Source organism: Echiichthys vipera (genome assembly GCF_963691815.1).
Source record: "Echiichthys vipera genome assembly, chromosome: 7".
Taxonomy (NCBI): domain Eukaryota; kingdom Metazoa; phylum Chordata; class Actinopteri; order Perciformes; family Trachinidae; genus Echiichthys; species Echiichthys vipera.
This window is the reverse complement of record NC_139832.1, coordinates 13,893,882-13,918,545: the sequence shown is the minus strand read 5'-3', so window position 1 is coordinate 13,918,545 and position 24,664 is coordinate 13,893,882. Positions and strand designations below refer to the sequence as shown.

At 40.5% G+C, this 24,664-nt stretch overlaps 1 protein-coding gene across 3 annotated transcripts; it reads right to left on the bottom strand.

Moving 5' to 3' along the window:
- Positions 1-154: 154 nt before the first annotated feature.
- Positions 155-23,608, bottom strand: eps8l2 (EPS8 signaling adaptor L2; the record flags this gene model as incomplete). 3 transcript variants are annotated; one of them, XM_083917284.1, is made up of 21 exons in its annotated part: positions 155-1,670; positions 2,464-2,596; positions 3,789-3,960; positions 4,053-4,128; positions 5,172-5,291; positions 5,646-5,751; positions 5,843-5,877; positions 5,963-6,131; positions 6,271-6,419; positions 7,464-7,538; positions 7,641-7,729; positions 8,934-9,060; positions 9,167-9,237; positions 9,346-9,455; positions 9,560-9,639; positions 10,958-11,107; positions 11,827-11,988; positions 13,564-13,628; positions 18,997-19,043; positions 19,483-19,533; positions 23,373-23,608. In XM_083917284.1, 20 exons carry the CDS (start codon positions 19,515-19,517, stop codon positions 1,593-1,595), a joined length of 2,049 nt encoding a protein of 682 aa, XP_083773410.1. In that variant the 3' UTR covers positions 155-1,592. The 3 variants fall into 3 exon arrangements, with proteins under 3 accessions (XP_083773410.1, XP_083773408.1, XP_083773409.1); XM_083917282.1 differs by lacking the exons at positions 19,483-19,533; positions 23,373-23,608 and having other exon boundaries at positions 18,997-19,090; XM_083917283.1 differs by lacking the exons at positions 19,483-19,533; positions 23,373-23,608 and having other exon boundaries at positions 4,053-4,125; positions 18,997-19,090.
- Between the last annotated feature and the right edge of the window lie 1,056 nt (positions 23,609-24,664).

The window sequence follows — 24,664 nt, the reverse complement described above, 5'->3', positions numbered from 1 at the left end:
ATTGAGGATTAGTTATTGTACTTAATTTAACTTTCTTCTTTACTTGCAACTCTTGTTGTGATCTTACATTATAAAATAAAGGATCTGTATTGACTGCGCCTCCACTTCTGGTATTATTAATCCACAAACACAAGAATTATGCACAACAATAATATGATATCAAATATTTACCATGTTTATTTCTTGATTATACTCTTTTTAAACAGTGTGACCCATATTATTTACAACCCCCTTGAATGCTTTGTCTAAATCTTCATGTAATTTTATTCTCATCAGAACATAGTCTCATATATCCCTTATTATTCCTGTGTGTCTGTGCAGTTAACACTGCAAAATATCATGCTGCATAAAAACACTTTAGTGACAGCATTTCACTGTCACTGACAATAACTTCATGCTAGATTATTTCTCTTGTCAGGATGTCTGAATTCATAAACAGCAACATTATTTATATTAATACTGCTGATCTGCAGTTACCAACCAGGATGAGACTACTTCTGATGTTAGCATTTATTATACCTGTAAACAGTTATATGAAAATAATAAAATAATTGGCTGTATATCAGAAAATGTGTCAAATATTCTGGCACATATTTAGATATGCAATAGCTAAGATCAACTTATACTTCACCCTCAAAATGACCTTTCGGATATCAATTACTCTCCGAGTGAAAAGTTTTTGTAGCATACCTCCAGGGTGAACAAAAATGAATAAATCCCTGATCCATTGAACAAACAGGGGTCCATGTTTAACATCAGCAAAACATCCGTTTACAGAGTCTCAGTATAATCCATGCATTTTCCCTAAAACCTTACTATTTACAACACAAGCCGGAAATTGTGTCAGGACTGACTGTTGTGATTAGTTTAGGACTTTTCCAGACTTGCATAAAGCAGAAGTGAAAATCCTGTATAGGTACCAGATTTATACTGGTGCCTATACAGGATTATACTGTACGAGCTGTGTGGAAGTTTGTAAACAGATGTTTTAATATTGTTTTGCTTAAACTTGGACTTGTTAAACTTGGATCAATACTTCTTCCATTCATTTATTTTAATTGTTTTTGAGCTGTTGCATTCCCCGTTCACCGCGGAGGACTGCAACAAAAACATTTTATTAGAATTCAAAGCAACACTCGGTGGGTAACTGATACACAAACGGTCATTTTTAGGGTGAAGTATTCCTTTACGTCATTCAGTAAACAGCTGCAGTATTGACAATGAGCATAAACACTGACTACACTGCTCGTACCAATATGTACGTTACGTGCATGTTGTGCTCCCACATGCTCCCACACACACACACACACACACACACACAAACACATATAGAGAACTGTACATAGATTCATATGTTGCTCTTTTCATACGACATCAAATTTAAAGAGACAATGAAAACAAATGCAACATAATTGGATAAGAAAACACGGGAGTACATACACATCAGGTGCTACAAAATAAATATACAATTAAAAATGTGTACAACATGTCAGTATGTCCTGCTGTAGGTCATTATTAACAGCATACTGATCGAAGAAGCTGCTGCAGTTAGAGAGTGAAAGAATCTGGAAGCGTCACGCTGGTCGGCAGGTTCAGTCTTTGCTGCCGGAGTCGATCCTCCCCTTCCTCCGCCTCATGATCTCTTGCAGTTCTGAGTCTCCGCTGGTCTTCTGTAAAAGGAACACAAGAAGGTTCAGCTTTTTCAAAAACACGGTTCAAGGATTGCTCTACTACAAAGCGTAGAATACAAAGAGCAACAAAGACGTTTCAATAACGGCACTGTTTTGCAAAAAAAAAAATAAACATACTTTTCTTATCTAATAAAATTTCTTTGCATTATAGAACATGGATCATTAAACAAAATGTTACACTTATAGTTTCTCTGTGTTTAATAAATCAAAACCTGTGTGCACAAATTTAAAAAGTCTTCAACAGACCTGTTTCTGTATTTTTCCCCACATAAAAAAGTGCATTTCACAGTTGTTGAAAAATATCACAGGTAAATAATATTTTTTTTAAGATGTGAGTTATATTGTATATTGTTATTATTGTATTGTAATATTGTAATCTAACACTTTGGCGTGATTGCATTTTGCTCAATTTATTCTGCATAACTGGTTGTTATTGATAATGTTATTATCCTTAAGAGTTTTATAATAATCCTGCTTCGATAATTCTGACCTGATTACACCCACTTTTTGGACTGCACCTGTAATAATTCTGTGTAACTCTAATGGTCTGACAGCTGACACCACTTTGTAATGACTTGTCTCAACATGCCCAGATAAAGCCTGAAAGCTGAGGCAGGTGGGTATGAGTCATATCTATTGACAGCTTTTTGCATTTCTTTGGAAACAGGTGTGTTCATTTGTGCTTTTTTTATTCTAACCATGAATGAAACAGCTTTGTCGTAACACGTGTGCAAGCAGTTTGCGTGCATGCTCAAACAAGTGTGTGACTGACCTCCAACTGTGCTTTCTGCACGGTGATCAGACTATCGACACGACTGCCTTCATCTCCGCACACCGCCTTTAGTTCGTCTTTGTTGAGGGAAAACAGCTGGGCTCCAGTCAGGATCCCCAAACATTCAACAGTCCTTCAGACAGTCATATACATTAATTTACTCAGTATTTTTTCTTTATTTGTAAATAGCTTACTGTAGTGAGTACACAATACAAAACAGGTCTTCATAGCATTTTGATAAGTAATAGCAGAAAAAACAAAGATGTAATCAATAACATTACTATATTGTTCATGCAGGCTTGCCGGTATATTTAATGAAACTGAGCATAGCTTTAATTACTTTTTATAATATTTGTTGACATAATTCAGTCAAAATCACAAATGTCAACCTCACGGTGGTTCTCACGGAAAAGTCAGATGATCTATGAAGTCAGTAGGATTCATCTTCCTGAAACCAGAAACTCAAAATACAGGGAACTTAACTCCCCTGAATTCCTCATATGAGAAATTTACGGGGAGTTATAAAATATAAATTTTTGGTGCCACTGTTTTTCTATATAAATTCACATTTTCCTTTCATTTTTTGGTTACGGAAATAAATGACAACGTGGAACGTTATCTTGCTATGTTTTCCATAAGACCGACATTAAAGTCTGTGACCATGTTCATAATAGTCATGTCAGCCTAGGTCTGTTTAACAAAAGCCTTCTTTCCACTGAGCAGTCTGGTTCTGTTCAGTTCGTTAAACATAAGAAAAATTATATTGGAATGAAAAGTTTTTTCAGCTCTTTCTCAGCGCATGTCTGTACATTTAAGAGTACCACTTGTGGTGGAAACATGTAGTGTTTAAGTGCATGTCCATACGGGTTACGTACGTTCTAAACACTGCTAAAGTAAAGCAAACCATTGCCTGTCCACTGTGTTGGTATTTTCATTGTTTCTAGGTGTAGAGCGATTTAAAAAAGATATTGCAACAGTGAATATTGTTTCTGTTTCTTTGTTCTCCTGTTCTAAATATCCTGTGTATGAATTAAAATGCACTGCGATAGACTGGCGTCCTGTCCAGGGTGTATCCCGCCTCACGCCCGATGTCAGCTGGGATCGGCTCCAGCCAAAAAAATAATCTTTAAAAAAAAAAGTTAAAAAAAGTGCCATGTATGTGCATGCGTCTACAGTGCCCTCTCACCCCTGAAAGCCACGGTGTAATTCGATCACTACTGGCAGTACATTAGTGGTGAAGAAATACATTGCAGCTTTCAAACTACATTTCAGGTGGGGGAAGGTATTTTGATTTGCTGGATTAATGAACATCATGGGTGACTTACGGTTTTGTGAAACCTTTTGCGCTGAGCCATGCGGTCACCTGCTCTGGGCTTGATTCAAAGTTGAGCGGTACTTGGCTGCCGGATGATCTCTCCACACGGAACTTCCTAGCGGATGGCTGGCTTTTGTTAGCAGTGATCTTCATCAATAGCTCACTGTTGACCTCATCCATCACTGCGGCACAGAAACAGGAAGGCAGCAGACGTCAGAACTGAATAACTAATACATATCTGTAGTTCCTAAATCTGTTTTTTGTGTTCCCTCACTTTTGTCTTTGGGTCTGCCCTTATTGAAGCTGTCTCCATGACTCAGAGTACCAGGAGGTGACGTCCTGTAGCCCTGCTGCACACAGACACAGACACAAACATAGTTCCTGAGAGACTATTATTTCAAAAACAGGTTTGTCTTTCATCTCACTGGTGGTTGATACATTTTTGCCCCCAAGCCAAAAGAGAAAATATGTGTGGGACAGTATTTGAAACCAGGAACAGTAGTTGCATGTAGCACCTGCTGCAGAGTGTTGTTGGACCTGCATGCACGGGGAATGCGTGCAGTGTGTGTCTGCAGGAATGTGGGTTTAGAGTGAGGGTGAGAACAAATTGCTGCACAATGTGTAATCACAACAAGTGCAGTGAGTTTGTACAAAAAGTAAAAGTTCCTTTGATGTTCAGTGCATTCTTCTCTGATAAACTTTGTATTGAATTAAAATGTTAAATAATGGAACGATGATTTGTCAATTCTACACATTGTTTGTTATCTAGGCTATTACTCATCTGATTACTTATCTCTGGAAAATCTTACAAACTTCTGCACTTTGTCGCATTTGTGTTATCTGTTTGTGTCCTGATCATCTTTTGTACTTTTAACCCGGATGCAACAATTTCCAACTGCAAAACAAATGTATCCACAAACAGTGATAAAGAAACCTTGACCTGTCTCATCACCTCATATTTTAGTTAGTGATTGCCTACATTTCCCAGAAGTCATTATGCCTTTACACCATGCCTTGTGAAGCTGAGATAATGATCATGACTGTAGGCAAAGTAATTGAAAGTGACACATATATACAAGGTAAAGCTGGGAAAAGTCTATTCAAAACACAACTGGTCCTGTGGCTGCATTGCAGTCTTCTGAGTCTACTTAAGCAGAAAAACTGGTACTGCAGAACTTAAGAGTCTACATTTTTTCTATGTAGCTGCTGGAAACATTACCTGTGGGAATGCTTAAAAAAATACCACATAGCTGCAAAATATGCTCAGAAATGCAGAAATCAGAAAAAAGTGTGTTTTGCCCCTTTAAGCTCTCAGACAGACACTACCAGAATTTTAAGGCTGTTCATCAACAATGTAATGTGAATGCACTGCATGTACATTACAGCACGTCACCTGGTTGAAGACAGCTTCTGGCTCCTCGATCTTCACAACATCCAGGATGTTAAACGGGACGTAGCCGGCCTGACCACTGCGATTCCTCAGTTTCCACCACTGTTTGTTATCCTCTATCACCTGCAAGACATATTTCACATTTCACTCCACAGCACTGACAACTGTAATTAAACTCAAGGTAGTGTCACACTCACACACACACACACACACATGCACAAACACACACACATGCAGCTAAAATCGCTTTGATGCTCAAAGTTACTTTTCATGCTTTAGCACTGGGCATTAGTTCATTTTTACAGCAAACACAATCACAATGAGCAAAGATGAGATGTTTATCTTCACAGAAGGCTATAAAGTGTTTGCATCATCCCTGCTACACGCTACAATGTACATCTGAATGTGGTTCAAATGCAGAAAAACTCTGTGTCAATCCCCTACATGAAGGGCAAGATAACATGACTTTGTTTTTACCTCGAGGATTTCGTCCTGCAGCACTGACAGCTCGTTGGCATTCCGCGCTACAAAGTGGTAGCGAATTTTGGCATATTTGCGGGTGGGGGGCATCCCATCATAAGACCTGTTGAGACACATGGTATCCTCTAATCACACTTTCAAATGTTTTTTTTAACATGTGCACAGCGAAGTGTGTGAAGGACTTCATCACTTACCCATTTGACGAAGTTGAAGAATGAGTTCCATAATACTGAAAAAGAGTCACATGTTTTAGGGGTTGGGACCTGTAATGGTCAGTACATTCACAGACAGTGGCTAACAAACTAATCCCTTACATCCTCAGTTGAGTGTTTTCTGTAATCGGGGCTGGTAGGAGACCCCAGTGGCCCCGTGGGTCCCTCTGTTTCCCATGGTGCCGTCCTGAAGAGGTCCGCCGGCGGCTCCCAGCCATTACGAAACTTTGGGTGATAAGGAGGAGCGCACTGATCCCTGGGCCACTCCGCTCTGCAGGAAATGGGACAGGATGGTCAAAAGGTCACCTTTGAGGACCAGCACCTTGCACGGTAGCTCACTGCCGTCAATGTGTATGTGTGTGTAAAGTGCTTTGTATAAAAGTGTTATATAAATGCAGCCATTTGTGTACCTGGGTTTAGTCCATCCATCCCCCAGCAGCTCAAAGAGAGTCATCTCTTTGGGGGTGAGGTGTCCCCGCAGGAAGTCGACGGTGTCTTTGGAAAGGTGAGGCGAGATTACTGAACGCACCAATTCAGGACTCCCACAACTCTGCAGCACCTTTGGACACATTCAGAAGTTTACAATGACAATGATATTAATGATACATATTTTCTGTATATAAATAGCACCAATACCAAAAAGTTACTATTTTGAACTTTGCCTATACTATAGAAAATACTATACCATACTACTACACTATATAAAAATGCTTCCTAATTTCTTTATTTAATCAGGAATTTATTAATTGTGTTAGGAGTTAATGAATAAACCACACTCTTCTCTGGATACATTTTGGCCAATCTTCAAAAAAAAGAATATGGTTCGATATCCAGTCCTAGTATTCGGTGAATAAATTAAATACATTTTGCTGTTTTGCGTGGATTTTTGGGCTTTTTGCGGAGAGAGGGGGGGGGGGGGGGTAACTTGGGGAGGCCCTATTTTAATCCAAAGATGCTTCATTGCTTTCAGAAGGCAGCAATAAACAACACAAACAACCTGAATATAAAATGTACCCTTTAACTGCATCACACGTCTCTGCATCTTATTTACATTTTAAAACAACTTACAACAGCCTACACATGTATCTGGAGCTGCTGCATGTTGAGATGACTTGAGACCAGGGCCACACTTTGAATATTACTGCTTCTGTTTTATCTCAACCTTATCAAGCAAATCCAACGTGTCCAGAGGTTACGGCACCATATCAACTGGCAAAGCCTAATCACAGCTCTGCAGTATCGAAGGTGTGGCCGAACACTGCAGCTTGGGAAAGCAACATTATGTAAGCACCTGAGTCAGAGCCGAAAGCCATGCCACTCTGGTCTGGTGAGAGTTTAGCAGAGCAGCAGTGGGTGTGGTGCCAGGAAAAACAAAAACAATAAGAGTCTGTTGGCAACAATGCAAACGCTAAACCCATTTAAATCTGTGCATTTGAAAAAGCCCAGGGTATTTTTGTAAGATATGCCCGGATGCTCAGTCAACATTGAGGATATCTAATGACACAGAGAGCGTAGTTTAGCGAGACATGGATTCATACTGTTGACATTCAGAAATGCACATGTTCGGGTTGCTCATCCACATGACCAGATTTCTAGCTCTTACCAGCTCCAGAGGGCCGAAGAGGAAATGAACCAGCTCAGACGCACTTGGATTCTGTATGTGCTTCTTCAGTTTGGCCTGCAGGGAGCATCATGACAGAAACACAGTGAGAAGGTGACAAAGAGAGGGCAACTGAGGAAAGTGATGAACGAGGAGAGGTTAGGAGCTATGATATCTCACCAAGAGGTTGAGGGCCAGCTTCAGTTTCTGCAGGCTATCAATGAACTCTGCTTCAGAGGGAGGCTTGGCTCGCAGGGTCAGCATGCCCTCTGTAAACAACCAGAGCAACAATGACCACACACAGACTCCAGAGTTACCAGCCCTCCATACAGACATATTACAGACAGCACACAGGTTTCACTTTCTGGCCATGGTTCAAGGGATGTTTTTTAAATTTCTACTAAAGCAAAATGTGTCTCCAGTGAAATAATGTTTAGTTAATAAACAGCTTTACAGATGACAAGTTCACCTTGACCAGAGAGTAAAAGCTGAAGAAAGAATGTGCTACATCAGGGTTTCTCAACTTGTGACGCAAGAGGTCCCAATATTCTCACAACCCCAGAGACCAGGGTCATATAACGTGAATGTGAGTTTAGTATTCTTTTAAATTGTATTTTTAGGGAAGTTTCAAACTACAAGGTTACGATATGTCAGGGAAACTGATTCAATATGAATTCATATTTATAAAAGATATATTTTAAAAACATAGCAAACATTACATGTGACCCTACATGGGATTCTGACCCCAAAGTTGAGAAAGTGATTCTCTGGATAGAGAATACATTTGTCTGTGTATCAGAGATAACTCTGGACAAATCTGTGTTACATGTTACAAAATTATGTGTGAGACATTCAGGTGCAAACACACAAACAGCATGTGTTAGATTTTACACATGCTGTATGTGTGTTTGCACCTGAATGTCTCGTTGCACAGGGATCAAAGTGTGTTAAAATAAAAACACAGCATCATGTTGGGTGGTAAAACATTACTCAGCAGTAATATTACTTTGTTATAAATAGAGGAAATCAGCTGCTTTTACACTTTTAGATGACACTTTTGATTTCAATCCCTGTAAAGATTAAATTAGTTTTGACTTATCTAATCTGCATCTCATGCATCCATGCAAAATTGTACAAAACTTTGCTTCCTTTTGGTATTGCCAATATTTTGTCATTTGAGCAAAAACATAATAACATTGTAATTCAGACTAATTCAGAGGAGCACACTGATAATAATAAAATCACCAACATGACAGAAATAGATCAGCACTCAAGGGAGTGAATAAGAACTAATATTATTACCTCAGTTATTGAGTAATGAGTATTGTATTACTTAAAAGTAATCAGTAAACACATGCATCACAGTCCTGGACCACAGGACACCAAAAGACACAAACATGGCGACGTTTGTGAGCAATATGAACATATTGTCACTGCATTCTTGCCACCACATCAGAAGAAAGGGAGACAGACCTGCTGGTCCTTTCTTCTTATTCTTCTTACTCTTGTTGCGCTGGTTGAGCTGAGAAAAGGCCTCTGATGCCTTTTGCAGCCGCGCCACAAAGATCTCTATGTCATCCAGGGCACAGTTGAGGATTTGCTGAGGGAGACAAATCCAAGGGTTAGCATGATAGTGTAGCATTAAGAGTCAGTGAAGGGAGCTGTGTCATGCAATGACAGGTGTCAGTGTGGATAAAAACACTCACCACGTCCTTCTCAATGCGCTGAGCCAGCTTTTCATGTGACTCAGTGTTGTTTTGTCCGGAGGTTCGTCGATCTAGAAACACAAAAAAAACTTATGTGAATGCAACTGTTTCATAAAATGTCAGCTTTGCATGTGAAAATGGCTGTCTTTCGAGTCGAGGTGTCGTATGTGTTTTCTCACCCTGTGTGTTCATGGCTTCCACGCGTCCCTTCGCAGCAGGTGAGGGGCCCTTAGGGGCTGAGGGGGGGAGTATGGTTTCTCTGTGACGCTTCATTTTCTCCTGGTTCACCCTGAAGGAAGATAACATGACATAACATCTTGCTAGCTAGCTACTAATTAGAGGTCAGAGTCGCCTCCTTCAATTTGACTGCAAGAACAGCAGTACTGTTCTCACTTCAGAGTCTGAAGTCTCATTTTCTTTCCATGCTTGTTGTCTCCAATGGCACTGTCGATATCTGCATGAACCATTTCAGCCTGAAGGGAGTAAAGAAAGACACAGAGTCAAACTCAACAAGTTTGTACAGTTTTAAAACTGACAGCAGTGTCGCTGGCAGCCATAGTTACCGATCTAGGGCCTAGGTCAAATTGCAGTATTGCCATGTAAGCTGAATGCTGAAAGTTTGCAGTTTAATATGTCAATGCAAATAAGACTAGATACTGTGTGTAGGAATGGCATGCATAGTGAGAATCGGATTATTTTTTGTTGGTGATATTCTGTCAGTTGGATTTCAAGTCCACAACCAAGTGTACCAGCGTTAAACCTGGGGAAGGCAGTGTATTTTTGTTGTTATATTATAATTTTTCATTATATTGTAATTTAATTGTTCTGAATGAAAACTAGACTTCTGAACCTCCTCCACCTCCAGAAAATCTAGCCCGTGACCGGGGGAAGAGAGAGCACTGCATATTGGCTCAGGGGTGAGGGAAAGCTGCAAGAAGACGTCTCCCTTTGATTCAAATTCTGGCTAGGTTTTTCTGTTGCTTTTTACCGACTGCAGCAGCTGAGTCGGTGTCTGAGTCGGTGTCTTTGATCAGCTATGCTCAGAGCTCTGGCTGCTGTAAAACTGTAGCATTTGAGTTGAGGGCAGACAGTTGTTACTGCATCCATTTAGAGATATTCAGAAGTCAGTCAGCTCGATCTGGGCAGTACTACACTACAGTTGTAGCATCAGTTGATTTGACCACGAAGATCAGAAAGATGGTTGGCTTGACAGCAGTGTGTGACGGCATGGCACTCCTGATCTCTACTACTACTTAATACGTTTTTCGAGTTAACGGCATTAAAAAAAAAATCAAAAGCAGGACTGTTCACGGCTTCTGTACAAAAAGAAGATTTTGAACAAGCTTTCCTTTTTTTCTTTCTTCAGATTTAATTACAAAGGTGTCAGTTTTGATAGATAAGAAACTTTCATTCATATTCTTCCAATGAAGACAAAGGTGAAAGATATGGGATAGTCCAAAGGTTGTAATATTCACCGTGGTGTGAGCCCAGTATGATGTTTAATAGTTTCTTACTACTAGTGATTCTGAACTATAAAGTGTCTTAACAGTTAGTTAGTGTTGCGTCATTTCAGGGATAGATTCTCCCTTGAGAAATGCAGGACAAGGCAGAGAAAGAATGTAAAGGATACACACAAGCACACTGACACCAACAGCACTGAAATCTGACCTGGAGCTCCAACAACAGCAGCTTGGATTTACAAATGACACAAAACACAAAGCCAGCCAATCATGCACGGACAATAAAGGACGCAAACTGAGCCAAGTCTGCAGTGTTCACCCTGAGACTCACCTCCACCTCGTCACAGTGGAAAAAGTGGATGTCGGGTTTGTGCTGCTCGTTGTCCTGACACACCAGCAGCAGCACAGAGGGGTAACGTGTCTGATTCAGAACCGTCTGACTCATGTTGATGGTGGGGAGAGGGAAGTTCTCCAACTCTTCCTGCAGGAGCACAACAGAGGAATGGTTAGATGGGAAGAGGTGGAGGCAGAGGAAGAGCAAGATACTATCTGAGTAGGCAAAGCTCTCAGTATGATAAAACAATGCTACAAATAGTCTTCTAAAGGTGATGAGAGATGAGAAGATGAAGCTACCACAAGCAGCCGTTTAGCTTAGCTTAGCACAAAGACTGGAAACAGGGGGAAACAGCTAGCCTGGCTCTGTCCAACAATAACAAAAGCTCCCAAAATGAGTGGTTTTACCGAGAATGTTGTGTAATTTTGTTATCTTTGGACAAGCTAATGCTAACGTAATCTAAAAATTAAAATAAAGCATTGTATGAATGGACTGGGTCAGAATTATGTCAGACACGGTGACGCATGTGAAAAATGTGCTATTTTGATTATTATTACTATTTGATTGAATTGTAACTTAAAGATGCACCTAAGCAGTTTAGTATTGCACTGTCACAAAGTGACATGTCAGCATCGATGCACATTAGGTCAAGCCTTACTTTCAGCTCCAAAAACACTGGATTCAACAATTCCCATAAAGGCTCTTCTATTATACACTCCCTGCCTGGATAAATGCTCACGGCTTTCCTGCCCCCACTCTCTAATGCAGGCTTCCTGAATGTTTGAAATGCTGTTGATCACAAACACAAATTGTCGACAGTAAATGTGATGTTTATTACATGTGTGTGGACAGATGAGGAGCTGTACCTGGGTGTCACAGTCCAGCAGCCTGACTGCCTTGTCGGTGACCTGCAGGAGCATCTCCTGGGTCCAGATCTTGTCTTTTGAGTCCAGAAAGACCAGTTTCTTGATGGCATCGTCCACTGTGATAATGGACTCTGTCTTGTCCATAATGAACGTGGAGAGATGCTGAAGAGGGGAAAAAAATTAGTTGGTTCTGTATATGAAGGATATGATTTTTGGCTGTGAAGGGGCTATGAACTAGTGTGAGCTAAACTAAAAACAATACCTGTTCAGAAAGAAGTAATCTGAAATACACAAATATCTAGTTAACTGGCTGTATTAAGTAATAGTTTAGTAGTTTAATAGCGACATATATATTCACTTTCTTATTAAGTTAGATGAAAAAACTGATACCAACACCAGCCAATTAGCTTGGCTGAGCTTAGCATAATGACTGGGAACTGTGGCAAACAGCTAGCCTCGCTTTGTCCAAAGCTTACATAAAAGTTCACTAATTAACACATTATATCTTTTGTTTTGTTGTTTAGCTGTGAAGATCCTGCTCATAAATCCCCACAAAACCACAACTTGTTGCTCTTACACTTAGTTTTATTTTTGAAAAATTGAATTGCATTGAATTTAAAATATATATGATACAAAGCATTAATTATTGAGCTTTAGATGTACTGCGTTACAGTTTTGTAAACTTTTGACTAAGTCAGCAAAGCCATCTGTTTTCAGCCTTTATGCTAAGCTAAGCTAACAGGCTCTAATTTCATATTGAACATACAGGTCATACAGATATGAGAGATCTGATAGGACTATCAAAACGGCAATATTACCACAGCTCTCTTTGCATGTGTGGCAGTTATCTTTGATTACCTGCCCATGTGTGATAATGGGGAGGCATTTATAGAAATCCTATCTGCACTGTCACGGGACAGAGTTCAACACTATACCCTCACCTAGATCACGTCTCTCCCCACCATCAGGTCTCCACTGCTGCAATCAAAGGCCCGATTGCTTTATTATGAAAGGGTCCCGTAAACGAGATGTAATCAAGAGATTGCGTCAGCTTTTATCTCTGGCCAAAAGAACAATGCACCATAACATTTAGGGTTCTTTACGTAATTTTAGGTCATTTAGGTCGAGTGACCTTTTTTAAATCATAAATCTGTAAATTTATAGACCTCAAGTATGAGAGATTCTTTGCTTTTTTAAAGCCTTTTTTTGTATTTTGTCATTGTTGGACAAACGCTGAAAAATGAGAGAGGAAGACTCCACAGAAAAATTAGCTCTGGAGAAGTAATGCTTGGTAGGGATTTAAAATGACTACACCAAAACAAGATTTGCCATTCTAGTTGCACATTTTTATATGTATTTTAAAATTGACTTTCCATTATATAATTCTAATAATAATAATGATAATAATTTTAAAGAAAAGTAAATAAAACATTGAAATAATACAGAATGACAGTGCAAAGATCGCTCGTAGTGCAATTTCCAATTTAAAAACTACTAAACATTAACTCTTTATTTTACTTAAATGAGTATCTATAAGTGTCTAAAATGATTTTTAAACTAATAATAAGTAATGGCAAAGTGTGTTAAAATGCATCTCACACTAACCTTTTAGAGTTGTCACTTGAGCTTTCGATGTTTACCTTTATTTTGCTTTAATTCTAAAACTGTTTTTAAATACAGAATGTCAAAACATGAACAAACAACTTAATTATTTTATAGAAACAGAGCAGATCTTACCTCAACATGATACTGTGACGTCTCATGCATGATATAATTGGAGTTGGAGTATTTTTTCCTCTGTTCTGTTGATAAGAAAACAAAGATATCAAGTGAAAAACTGAGAATCCACCAAGTCCGACATGTAATCCTACCGTACAGTGTATATAACTATGTAAACAGCCAGCAGTGACACTGACCTAAACCCCACATGTTGCACGTTTCAGCAGAGTGAACAGATTAAACAAAACGCTAGTGTGTGTGAGCTCAAAAGAGCAGCAGAGCAATAAGGAAGTGACATGAACACGTAATGTGTTTTTTTTTCATGGTTCAACTGCAGAGTTCAGTCAACTACACTGTAAGATATTCAAATAAATATGCTTGTATAGCAAAGTGATAGTTTTAGAGCTATGATATTTTAAAGAATATTTAACAGTAATGCAGTAAAGACTACAGCAGTTTTTTTCTGCAACAAATGCAATAATAACTTCACTTGTGACATTGCATCTTTTAACATAATTCTGTGTCCTAAAGTGTCCTGCCAGAAGGCAAATAAAATGAAAACAAATATCTGACAAGGTGTTATTAAATTTAATTTCAAAGAGTCTGTGTGCCTTGATTTCCTCCCTCTAATGTTATAGTTTGTTGGCCAGGCTGCCATTAAATCTCACTCTAACCAGGGAACCGATTACAGGCTCGGATTTACTGCAGGGTCAAAGATCACTAGTGACACTACTTCTCAACAGCATTCACACTCACTTCCTCATCTGTGGCGCCGTGTTGTAAAGTGTCACGCATAAACTTCTAGATGGTGAAAATGCTGTGAGGTTAGTCTTGAATGCTATTATTTTTAGAACAAATCTATTGAGTAGAATTGTGAAAGGACTCTTAATAGTGCTACCAGTGGTTTTAACAGAGAAAACGCCACACAAATCCACGCAATAAAGATCCCCTTGAGATATGTTTTAAGACATATAACGCTCAGCTCTGAATAGTAATTTGTCTGGTCACAAACAACAGTCTAAACAACACTTATATATCATCACCTATTAAGTCGATACAGCAAACTTGTAAGCACACAATTGCTTATTTAAACATCTAGCAGTTACGGAGCAACATTATCCTTTATCATATTAATTCAAGTATGTGTCAATAACACCAATATTCACTCTCTTTCAAGCTCTGGCTTTTAAGCTGCTGAATGCTTCATTATGTTCACCAGCTAGTCGCTAACTGTGTCTATCTGCTGTTTGGGGCAAGACAGGCGAGTGTTTTTTCCACAGTAAACGGCTCCCTGTCAATGCTATGAGAGCGTGAGGGTGAACAGACAGCTAAACAATGAGCTCAAAATCACTTTAAAGCTCTGTAAAGCCGAGAGGAGCTGCAGATTCAGGTGCTAATTCTCTGTAGGTTCATCTGATATTCTAAAAATGTTGATTATAGCTGCTTTAAAGTTTGAGATAGATTGAAAAAAGCATTCAAATCAAGCCAGTACAAAACCATGTGAAAAAACTGACCATTGTGAGGGACATTTGTAAACACTGGAGCACACTCCATTTTCAAGACGCCATTGTTCACAGCACTGCGTGTACCGTTGGCTGGAGCCATTGTCTTTAAACAGGCCAATGATAAAGGAGTGTGCCAGTGTGCTCATTGACCTATTTACCAGGTGAATAGTCTGCAGGTAACAATTACGGTTAAATGAGAGCATGTTCCGATCAACTCCACTGCCAGATCTCATATCAGCTCTCTTTCTGTCCCCCACCCAACAGAGTCAACAATTTCCAGTTTTTCTCTCCATAGACGTCCAGCCACATTTTGCTTTATGTGCCTTATGGTGACTGTGACACAAAAGCTCTGCTGTTTGTTAAACACTCAACAAAATGAGTGTCATGGCTCTAAAGTACATTTCAATATTTGATGTCTGTTCATTGATGATTCACTGTGACGTAAAACATGCTTCACAGGGCCCTGACTCTTCCATGTTCTCAGCACCTTTCCATCCATGCAACTGTCGCTGTCCAAATAATGCAAGCATGTTCCTGCTATTTCCTCTCAGCTGACTCCTTCCTGATCGGCTCCCCACAGGTGAAACACAAGCGTCAGCTGTCGTACTGAAAGTCGAGCTAGACCCATTTCTTATTAATGGCCTGACATTTATGCCAATCAATTCACAGCGCTGCGACAGCTTGCAATGAGAGTCACTTAGCAGGCAGATGGGCAGATCCTCAGGGCTCTCCGGTCATTGACCAGTGATAAACATGGCTACTTGGCTGATTATCAAACCAATACATGGCCCAGACCAATCAGACCATCTGACCTCCCGTATAACTGCCCTTAAAGGTAATAATCGCAAACACTTTCATTTAAATAAAGTTGCTATCTCTGAATGAGGTAACACAATGGTGACAGAGCCTATGGACGACGATGAAAACCCTTTTAGAATTATGAACTGGGTGTCTGTGGCGACATTCGCCAAAACGCCACAGACTGTATAAAAATAGACATAGCCTCTCTATCGAGCTCAGTTCTCTCAACTTGATCCCATCTTACGCGCCTACAGGGGTCGCCATCGTGTCTGACTTTGCCTCATTTCCTCTTACCAAAAAAGGGCATGTATGTGACGTTGGGGAGGAGAAAGATAAGTCCATCTGGCTGACGTATACCTTCGAGGCGAAGTGAGAGCCAGCATCTAGCTGTCACTCAAGAGGCTGTGCCCCTAATTATTCATTAACTAATAAAATAGAAAAAAAGGCCTGGTACAAAAAGATTCACCCCTCCCAGCGTTGTCACAGAGATATGACCTAAACATACAGACTAGAATGTTTTTTTGTACCAAGCCTTAAATAGGTATAATTATGGTGTGAAAACTGCCCCTAGTGGCTTCTTTGTGAACTTCAATTTTTGGCACTTCCGTATTGGACCAGGAAGTCACTGTCACTGTGGTGACAAAAACGCACCGGCAATTACAGCTTATCGCCATTGGTAAAAACGAAACAGAGATCTTTCGAGATAGCTTTAAACAAATTGAATTCTGATATTTAACAGGATTCAACCCAAAATCAAGACAGTAAATTTACATGATACAATGTCATTAAATTGTTTAGAATCCTGAATCGCAACGCCCAAAGGCTGAATGATCTGCCCTGACAACTCAAACAATAAGCGCTGTGGAAGTGTGCTGCTGAGTCCACAAAGAGTGGGCCATATGTCACCAGAAAGTATCACACCAGCGCACCTTCCTGCCTGATTCACCACAGAGTTGTCCTCTCAAACACAGATTTATATTGCACATTTGTTTATTACAACAAACAAATAGAAAATAAAGTACACAAATGATTGGCTCTATCAGAGACATTCAACTGAATTTCGAACATACACGCAAAGACACAAAGCAGAACAGGACGAGATCAAAGTGAGACTCTCCACCTGTCAATGAGTCTCCCAAACACATTTTACCTGACAGAGACATGCTCCTCAACCACCAACCAAGAAACTAAAAAAAAAGCTGCTGGATGGTCTAAAGTCCAGGGATGATGAATCTGATGTGGCACGTCTCTGCTCTGCACCGGAGCTGCTGATTACAGATCAGGTGGGAGGACCTGTGCCTCATTTGCATCAGTTGTGTGCTGCCTTGTGAATGACAGGGAGTTTTGCATACAGAATATTGAGCTGGGACTTTTGCTATTGTTCCTCTACATGTTTATTCAGAAGCAGACCTCTATCTATCAAAAATATCTCCCACTGTTAAGGGTGGTGCGCAGTATTGTCCTGTCGTCTGTGGTTCGTGAGGACAGACATGCTGCTGTCGTCCTGCAGTGAGAAGGTGACCATCTGCCACACGAGTTGAGATGAGCCAATGAAAAACAGCACAGCTTCGTCACACATACAGTGGGATATCTCTCAAAGATCACAAGAGCGGGTGTGTCCTGTCGATATTTGGATGACTTATGGCAAAAATATTTCAGACAACATGGTGCACAGTCAGATGGTCTGGTGTATATTTAGAACGGTGCAGCCATGCACCAGAGCAGGTTGTCCTGTCATACCAATGTCTAGGTTTCTATCTGGGCCTATGATATGCTGTACAATGTTGCTGTGTGTTGGCAGTTAGGAAGGAGGTGCTGTCAGGAGCCAGTGAGCTAATGTCTGAGGCACCGCGGGGAGGACCAGAGGTGAGTCCGCCTCTTCCTTTCCACTTTTCAATGCGTCTTTGATTCACCTGCAAAACATGGGCATCCCCACCCTGTTCCAACCACACATTAAAAACAGGCACACCCTGCGCTCCCTCATACTGTAACATAGAACATTTCAGTGTGACACACACACATAAACACACACATACACACACACACACACACACACACACACACACACACACACGCCCTAGCACACAAGTATGCAACAGTACAGTCATGACAGATCAGCCATGCAGCTTGGCAATGTATTTATAAGTCCTAAAATAACACAAACATATCCTTGAATTCAGTCAAGTATGCACAAAAGACTGAGTCAGACAACATAAATAAACATCCGCACATAATGTGACTAAAAAGTGCAGACAAACACCCAAAAGTCTGATGCATCTGACAACAAATCTCCGCATGCTGTGCAGGCCTGGCACAGAGCTGGAAACTCATGTTCCCTTCAGGAGCCCTGCCTCCCTCCTATGCCCCTCACTTTGAGACAGAGTTGTCAGCAGCCTCAGCACGACAGGGCCCCTCAGCAGGACCTTGGCCCCCTCTTATCACTGTTTATGTGTGTTTGTGTGTGTGTGTGTGTGTGTGTGTGTGTGTGTGTGCGCGTGAGTGCGTGCGTGTGTGTGTTCTAAGGAAAGGACCATGAGAGTCCAGAGATTTTGCAGGGCTGCAGTTACAGGCTACAGAGTGATGGTGCTGGATTTCCTGACAAAGTAATTTGCAAAGCAAATTGAATATTGTTGTGATTTGTTTAAATTACAGTGTTGATTAATGTGTATATGATCCACACAACTTGAATGTTGACACTGGTGCTATATCTAACATAGAAACACAGATTTTAAAACAGACATTTTTATGAAAACAGCTGGGCTTTGTACTTTTTAGCAAACATGATGCAGGATGGTGCATGTGGGATTGACTAAAAATAAACTACAGTGTCCATGCTCATTTTAATGAAGTAGTGCAACAGTGTGGCTTATTTATTTGTTTTTAATAGTTGATTTTTAAAATAAAAAAGACAGATATAGAATATTGTCTAACTGCAAGAATAAAAACATACATAATGAGCAAGTTTTCATAAAACTATCTCTTAACAATTAAGCTGTAAATTGTAAACAGTCTGCATCGCCACAGAATAAGGGCAGGTGTAGTTCCAGGTGAAGGGCATGTAAAGGCAAAATCTTAAAAACAAGCCAACAAAAAACCTTCTGACAAGGACAGCAACTTCCCTTCACACTTCCATGCAGTCACTTACCGTAGAGGGCCTTGGCGCTGATCTTGCTGTCCGATCTGGCCACTCCACTGCAATGACAAGAAGAGGAGACGGGGTTACGCTGCATGCTCTTCATCTTCTCCCCTGCACCTGTGGACGTTAGTGTCACAAACCCTTTGAAACTCTAACGCTGTCACTTCTCATGAACGCAAGCCCCGAAAACAGGAGTGATATACGGAGAGCAGACTGGCCAGCACTGGATGAGATTAGCCTGAGATTCTGAGCATATGGAACAGCCGGGGAGAGCGAGGGAGAGTGGAAAAGTGCGTGGGGGGGGGGGGGTATGGACGGAGGCTAGAGCCAGGAACCCAGGCAAAGCAAACAATTCTCAACAGAGCAGCTCTGTGCCCGAGGTCCCTGACCCACACCACCTTCTACATACTGGGTTAGTGATTCTCTCGTGCCTGCAGCCTAACACACAGAAAGGTAAATATGTGAGGAGAAGCAGGAATGTTGTGCGACACTCACTTGGCTTGCCTCGACGGAGGTCCCAGGACACTCATGATTTAAGGCATCCACCTGAAGAAAGAGAGAGGAGGAGAATCAGAGAAAGGAAGAGAGTGGGTGTTAAGGAAAGACTGAGGTGAGAGGGAGGTGGCTGGTGGTGGAGGACAAACATTTTCCACCAAAACAAACATGCGTTATTTATCCTTTTAAAGCACTTTTGAATGCCTGTTGCATATTTTTTAAGTACCTCATTGAGGTTGTATGGTATGCAAAGGTGAGGCGTAGTCTACTAAACAGCCTGTTCTTCCACTGTGGAGAGCCAGGTGCTGGGCCTGTACTGGTGGTAGTCTGATCTGGGACAAAGGTAGACAGCAGGCTGATATGCACTGTGTAATTAGATCCACTCTGTTGATGACTATATCTGCATAGCTGCAATTAATGAATTTGGTTGGGGGTTTACACTTAGACACACTAACTATTTGACAATAAGCATGCGGTGTTACATCTAAATCTGGTTAACGTGAGCAGGAAATAAGAGAACAAAACTCTCCCACACCTTTCCCTCTGGGCCTGGAGACGTTGTATTGTCTGTCAAGGCATGCACTGACATTGTTATGTAATATAAATCAGGTCCATAGCACACACTATGGCTAAACACACACTGTAGCTAATGTGGACTAATGGGCTGTTACACAAGCCTCTTACGAAAATGTATACTGCATTAAATATAACAACTGATTAGTGTTCCTACGTTAATAGCTAAGACAATAATTACCTTTTATCGTATGTGACTTTTAGACTTCATGTATCGTTTTAAACAACTCGGTCAGTTTGTATTATTAATGTGTGGCGAGAGGTTTGGATCCTATGTCACCAGCAAGCATTTTAAGAACAGTCCAACCTGGAAGACCTCGTGTCTGTCTGTGACACCATAGGCGTGCTTCCCACAACAGCTATGAATATTTCAGTATAATTTTCTAACCAGACTATAAACACCTGTGCATGACAGCGTTATGAGACAGGCATTTCCTTATTACATGCCTTACCTCCTCGCTGTTTTTGTTTTTGCATAACGAGCAGCAATAAACTACAGGAGGTAAATACTGTGTATGACAGTATAGTTTACAGGTTACAGGCGGGGTCACTCGAGCTTATCATACAGCAGATCATAAACATAATCGCCCTCAATAGATAATCTGTTCCTATCTGCAGAAGAAAAGTGAGGCCAAACCACAGCAACAACAGCTCTCACAGATATTAATAAAAGTATGATTTTGTTCGGATACACACGTACAGTTGCTCCACGCAACCAATGGATCACGAACAACCAAATCTTACTGAGAACGGCAAATGAGAGAATAAAACGAATCCTATTTACTTTAGTGAGCCTGCACAGAAGGTAGACTTCCTCTTTCTGTCCTTATCTCTTTGGTCATCATCTCTCTGCGCTATTGTACCCAGCTCTGGCCCACCGCCAGGTTTCAGGAGGGAGGTGAAGCCGGAGCAGGACAGGCTGGGTGTCATGTGTTGTCAACCTCATGGCAAGAGGCCCTCTGCACACCTCTCCTCCACTCAGCCCACTCATTGTTCAATACTGACAACCCCTTATTCAGAGTTAATTACATGCTATTAGAGCAATAATAACACAAAAATAGAGGCAGAGTGTGCACAATGCTTATCTTAAGCTTACTCATAAGTGCAGGTTTCCCTCATTTTTAATTCTGTTCTCTCACAAAATGAATGCTAACATATGGCTCTTTTGATTTTCATATTAAATCGGAATGAGGTTAGGCAAATATGTTACTGCTTCCCCTTATAACGAATCATTTGAGAGTGACGAGAGTCCTGGTTCAGCCCTCCCTTACACGGTCTCATTTTTAATGTGGTATGTATTGTTTTGATTTTCACATGCTGACAGTTTAACACACACACACACACACACACACACACACACACACACACACACACAAGAAGCCCTGAAATCCTCATAACCAGGTGCAAAATCTCAGTCGTTAAGCTTAAATCAATAACTGCACGATATACACAGTGACATGCATGTCTAATAAATAGTGTATCATCTTTGGTAAAGTAATGCAACCTTCAACCTTCGAGTGTAGCAACACTGACCAAACAAACTGGTATGATAACACACATCTTTCTAACTGGACGTGGGATTCTGCAGTCAGTTTTGAGATTTCATGAAGTTTTTCGCATGACAACAATCCTGACTGATTTTTAGCAGCTGTAGTCTGAAACATTTAGTGACAACTGTGTTAGCAGCAGCATCTAGACAAACAACTGCTCTGACACGATAATTATTGATAGTAACACACATGAAGCTTTAACAGACGATATCGGAGAAAACAGCGAGAAAAACTGATAACAATGTTTTAGTATTATGCTAATTAGCTAATTAGTGCTGCTTTTTTTACAACTTCAAAGTGTGCTAAGATCTCAGCAATTTAAGTGTTTCCAAACTTTTACTTCAATATGTCACTGAACATAACAGACTGTGAACATGAGGTCACATAGGTCGAATAACAATATCACCACCTTTTGACGCCATACAACAAAACAAGACTATTATGACAGTGATGGCTTATGTAATGTACTGTATCAGAATATATGAGCAATCTGGACTTTGCGTCACACTCTTGAGTAAGCCTTTTGTAGTGTTTGTACTCCCTGACTGACCTGATTTGTGGAAGATCCTCAGGTTGACCTTCAATGCCAAGATACTGAGCTGCAGACGGGAGCCGGATCCTATCAGACCCATCATCAAGGATGGCGTATGTGTCTAGTAATTTGTCCTTAGAGGTTTACCCTCAAAGGCTCGAGCTGCACTCTGTCGTAAGTCTTTGATGCTGAGCTGACATCAGAGACTCTCTTTCTCTCTGGTTTACATTGTCAGATTTTATGTATGTCAATTCATGCAGCCACCTGGCTCAATCACAATACACGATTCAAGATGAAATCAGGTCACAGATGAAATCTGTCTGTTCATATAACATTCATATAACTTCCCCAACACATGGACGTGTGCCAAAACTAACAAGACTTGTGAGGTTATCACCAAACTTGTTGAACTCAAATTAAATCACATTCCTCTCACCACAGAGCTAGATGCTGTAAGGCTGAGGGTGACACCAGATTCAAATGCAGCAGTGGAAAGAAACCAAATACAGTTTTTACAAACTTACACTCAAGTATTTCAATTTTCTGCTACTTTATACTTCTACACCAATACATCTCAGAGGAATATATTTAGGTTTACTCACATCTGATAACATGTGTTACTTTGCAGATTCAGATTAATATTAAAATATAATCAACAAATACAATACGATGTATTATTGTTGATGAAAATAAGTGGCAGTGTATAGGCTATAGTAAAACCAACCAATGATACAATAGGCCTGTACATTCTGAAAATTTGAATGCAGGACTTATACTGAGTATTCCCACATGGTAGCATTGCTACTTTTACATAAGTCAAATATCTAAGTGCTATATATTGTGTTATGCATAAAATGAATCACTGTAAAATGTCACTGTATCAGAGTCAAATCTGCAGCAGGCAATCTATGATCTATCATACCAATACTTATCATTCATAATAAATCTATACAAACAAATACGTGCAGCCAATCCAATCTTTTACCCAAATGTGAAGTCATTAAAGAGCTCGTACAAAAATAAGAGTAAAACAGCCAATAGGAAACTCCACCTGCTGAGGAAGCTCGTATGATACGATCGAAAGCTCCAGAACTGTCACAGAGAGTGGAGCAGTCAATGTGAATGAGAAAGAAAGAAAGAAAGAAAGAAAGAAAGAAAGAATGAAAGAAAGAAAGAAAGAAAGAAAGAAAGAAAGAAAGAAAGAGTATGCTTTCTTTTACCCCTTAGGAACTCACAGTGGTTTTCCGGACGGGATGCTCAAGGTGACAGTTGTGGGCAAGACAGCGCCTGAAGCATCAGCCTGTCATCACAGCTTGACCAGGAGGAAACTCCGCAGGAAGTTATCGATATTCGTAACCGCTTGTGTTTTTAAGTAGATTAAGTCAAAATGTAAGACTGTGGACGACACAGTTGCAGTCCACTACAGAGCGCAGACGTCTGTTGACGGTCCCCAGCAGTCGCACCGTCGCTGAGGAGGCACCGCGGGAGCAGGTGAGTGATACGGGACTCTGCAGGTAACGCGACCTGAGAGGGGAGGAGTCATGGACACTTTACCGAGGGCTGGGCCGCGCCAACGGAGCTTTTTCTCACACAATTTGCATTAAGTCTAAATGCAACACTTGTGTTTTTTTAGTAGCCTGCATTCCCTAAATCAACAACAACCCATGTGCAGCTTCATTTGAATACAGAGTGAATTATTGGTGTCTTATTACCAAGTGTTGTGCTTAAATATCTAATATACTGTAAATCCCTCTAAATCCTGTAAATCCTGGGAGCTACATGGTGGTGCCACACATGTATGACTTGTTGTGACCCCTTAAAATAAAGCTACAGGCCTATCTACTCAGAAGAGTGAGAAAAATAAACAGAATTTTGTGTGTTTTTTTAATTCTTTAATCATCTTGTGAACATGAACATGACCTTTGGGGGATCTGGACTAGAATAGGTAACAACTGAGTGCTCTAAGAAGACCATGTGAGCGGCCCATTGTGTCATTACCATCATTTATATGGCAATAAAAAATATAAAATATCATTTCAAATAGGGCTCAATACATAGTATATGCACGCTACAAGTTGTGGGATCATTTATTTTCAGCAGGACACCTTGTACTGCAATGCTGTGACCGGATTAAACTAGCTGAATTGAAGAGAGTGAATGAAAGAGGAGCAACAGTGTGGAACACTGCCCAGGTTTCAGTGTCACTGGCTGGTAAGAATGACCACTCTTTGTCCAGCTGTAGTGAGCTGTCCCTGCAAAGAAAATCATTAAAAGCTGACGCAGTTGTTCTCTTCTGGATATATTTCTGTATGTAAACAACCACCTGAATGAACACCTATTAAACCAGCAGTGAGATAGGATTAAAAGGGGGGAAATAAAAATGCTTGTACACACACTGGCTTCTCCGTGTGCTCGGCTGTTGCAGGCACTCTGAAATGTGATGTGTTTTGAAACTGGTTACTTTGGAAACCTTGCCATTGGGTTTGATCATTAACTTAAGCCGTCAGCGATGAGAAATCACCTGTTT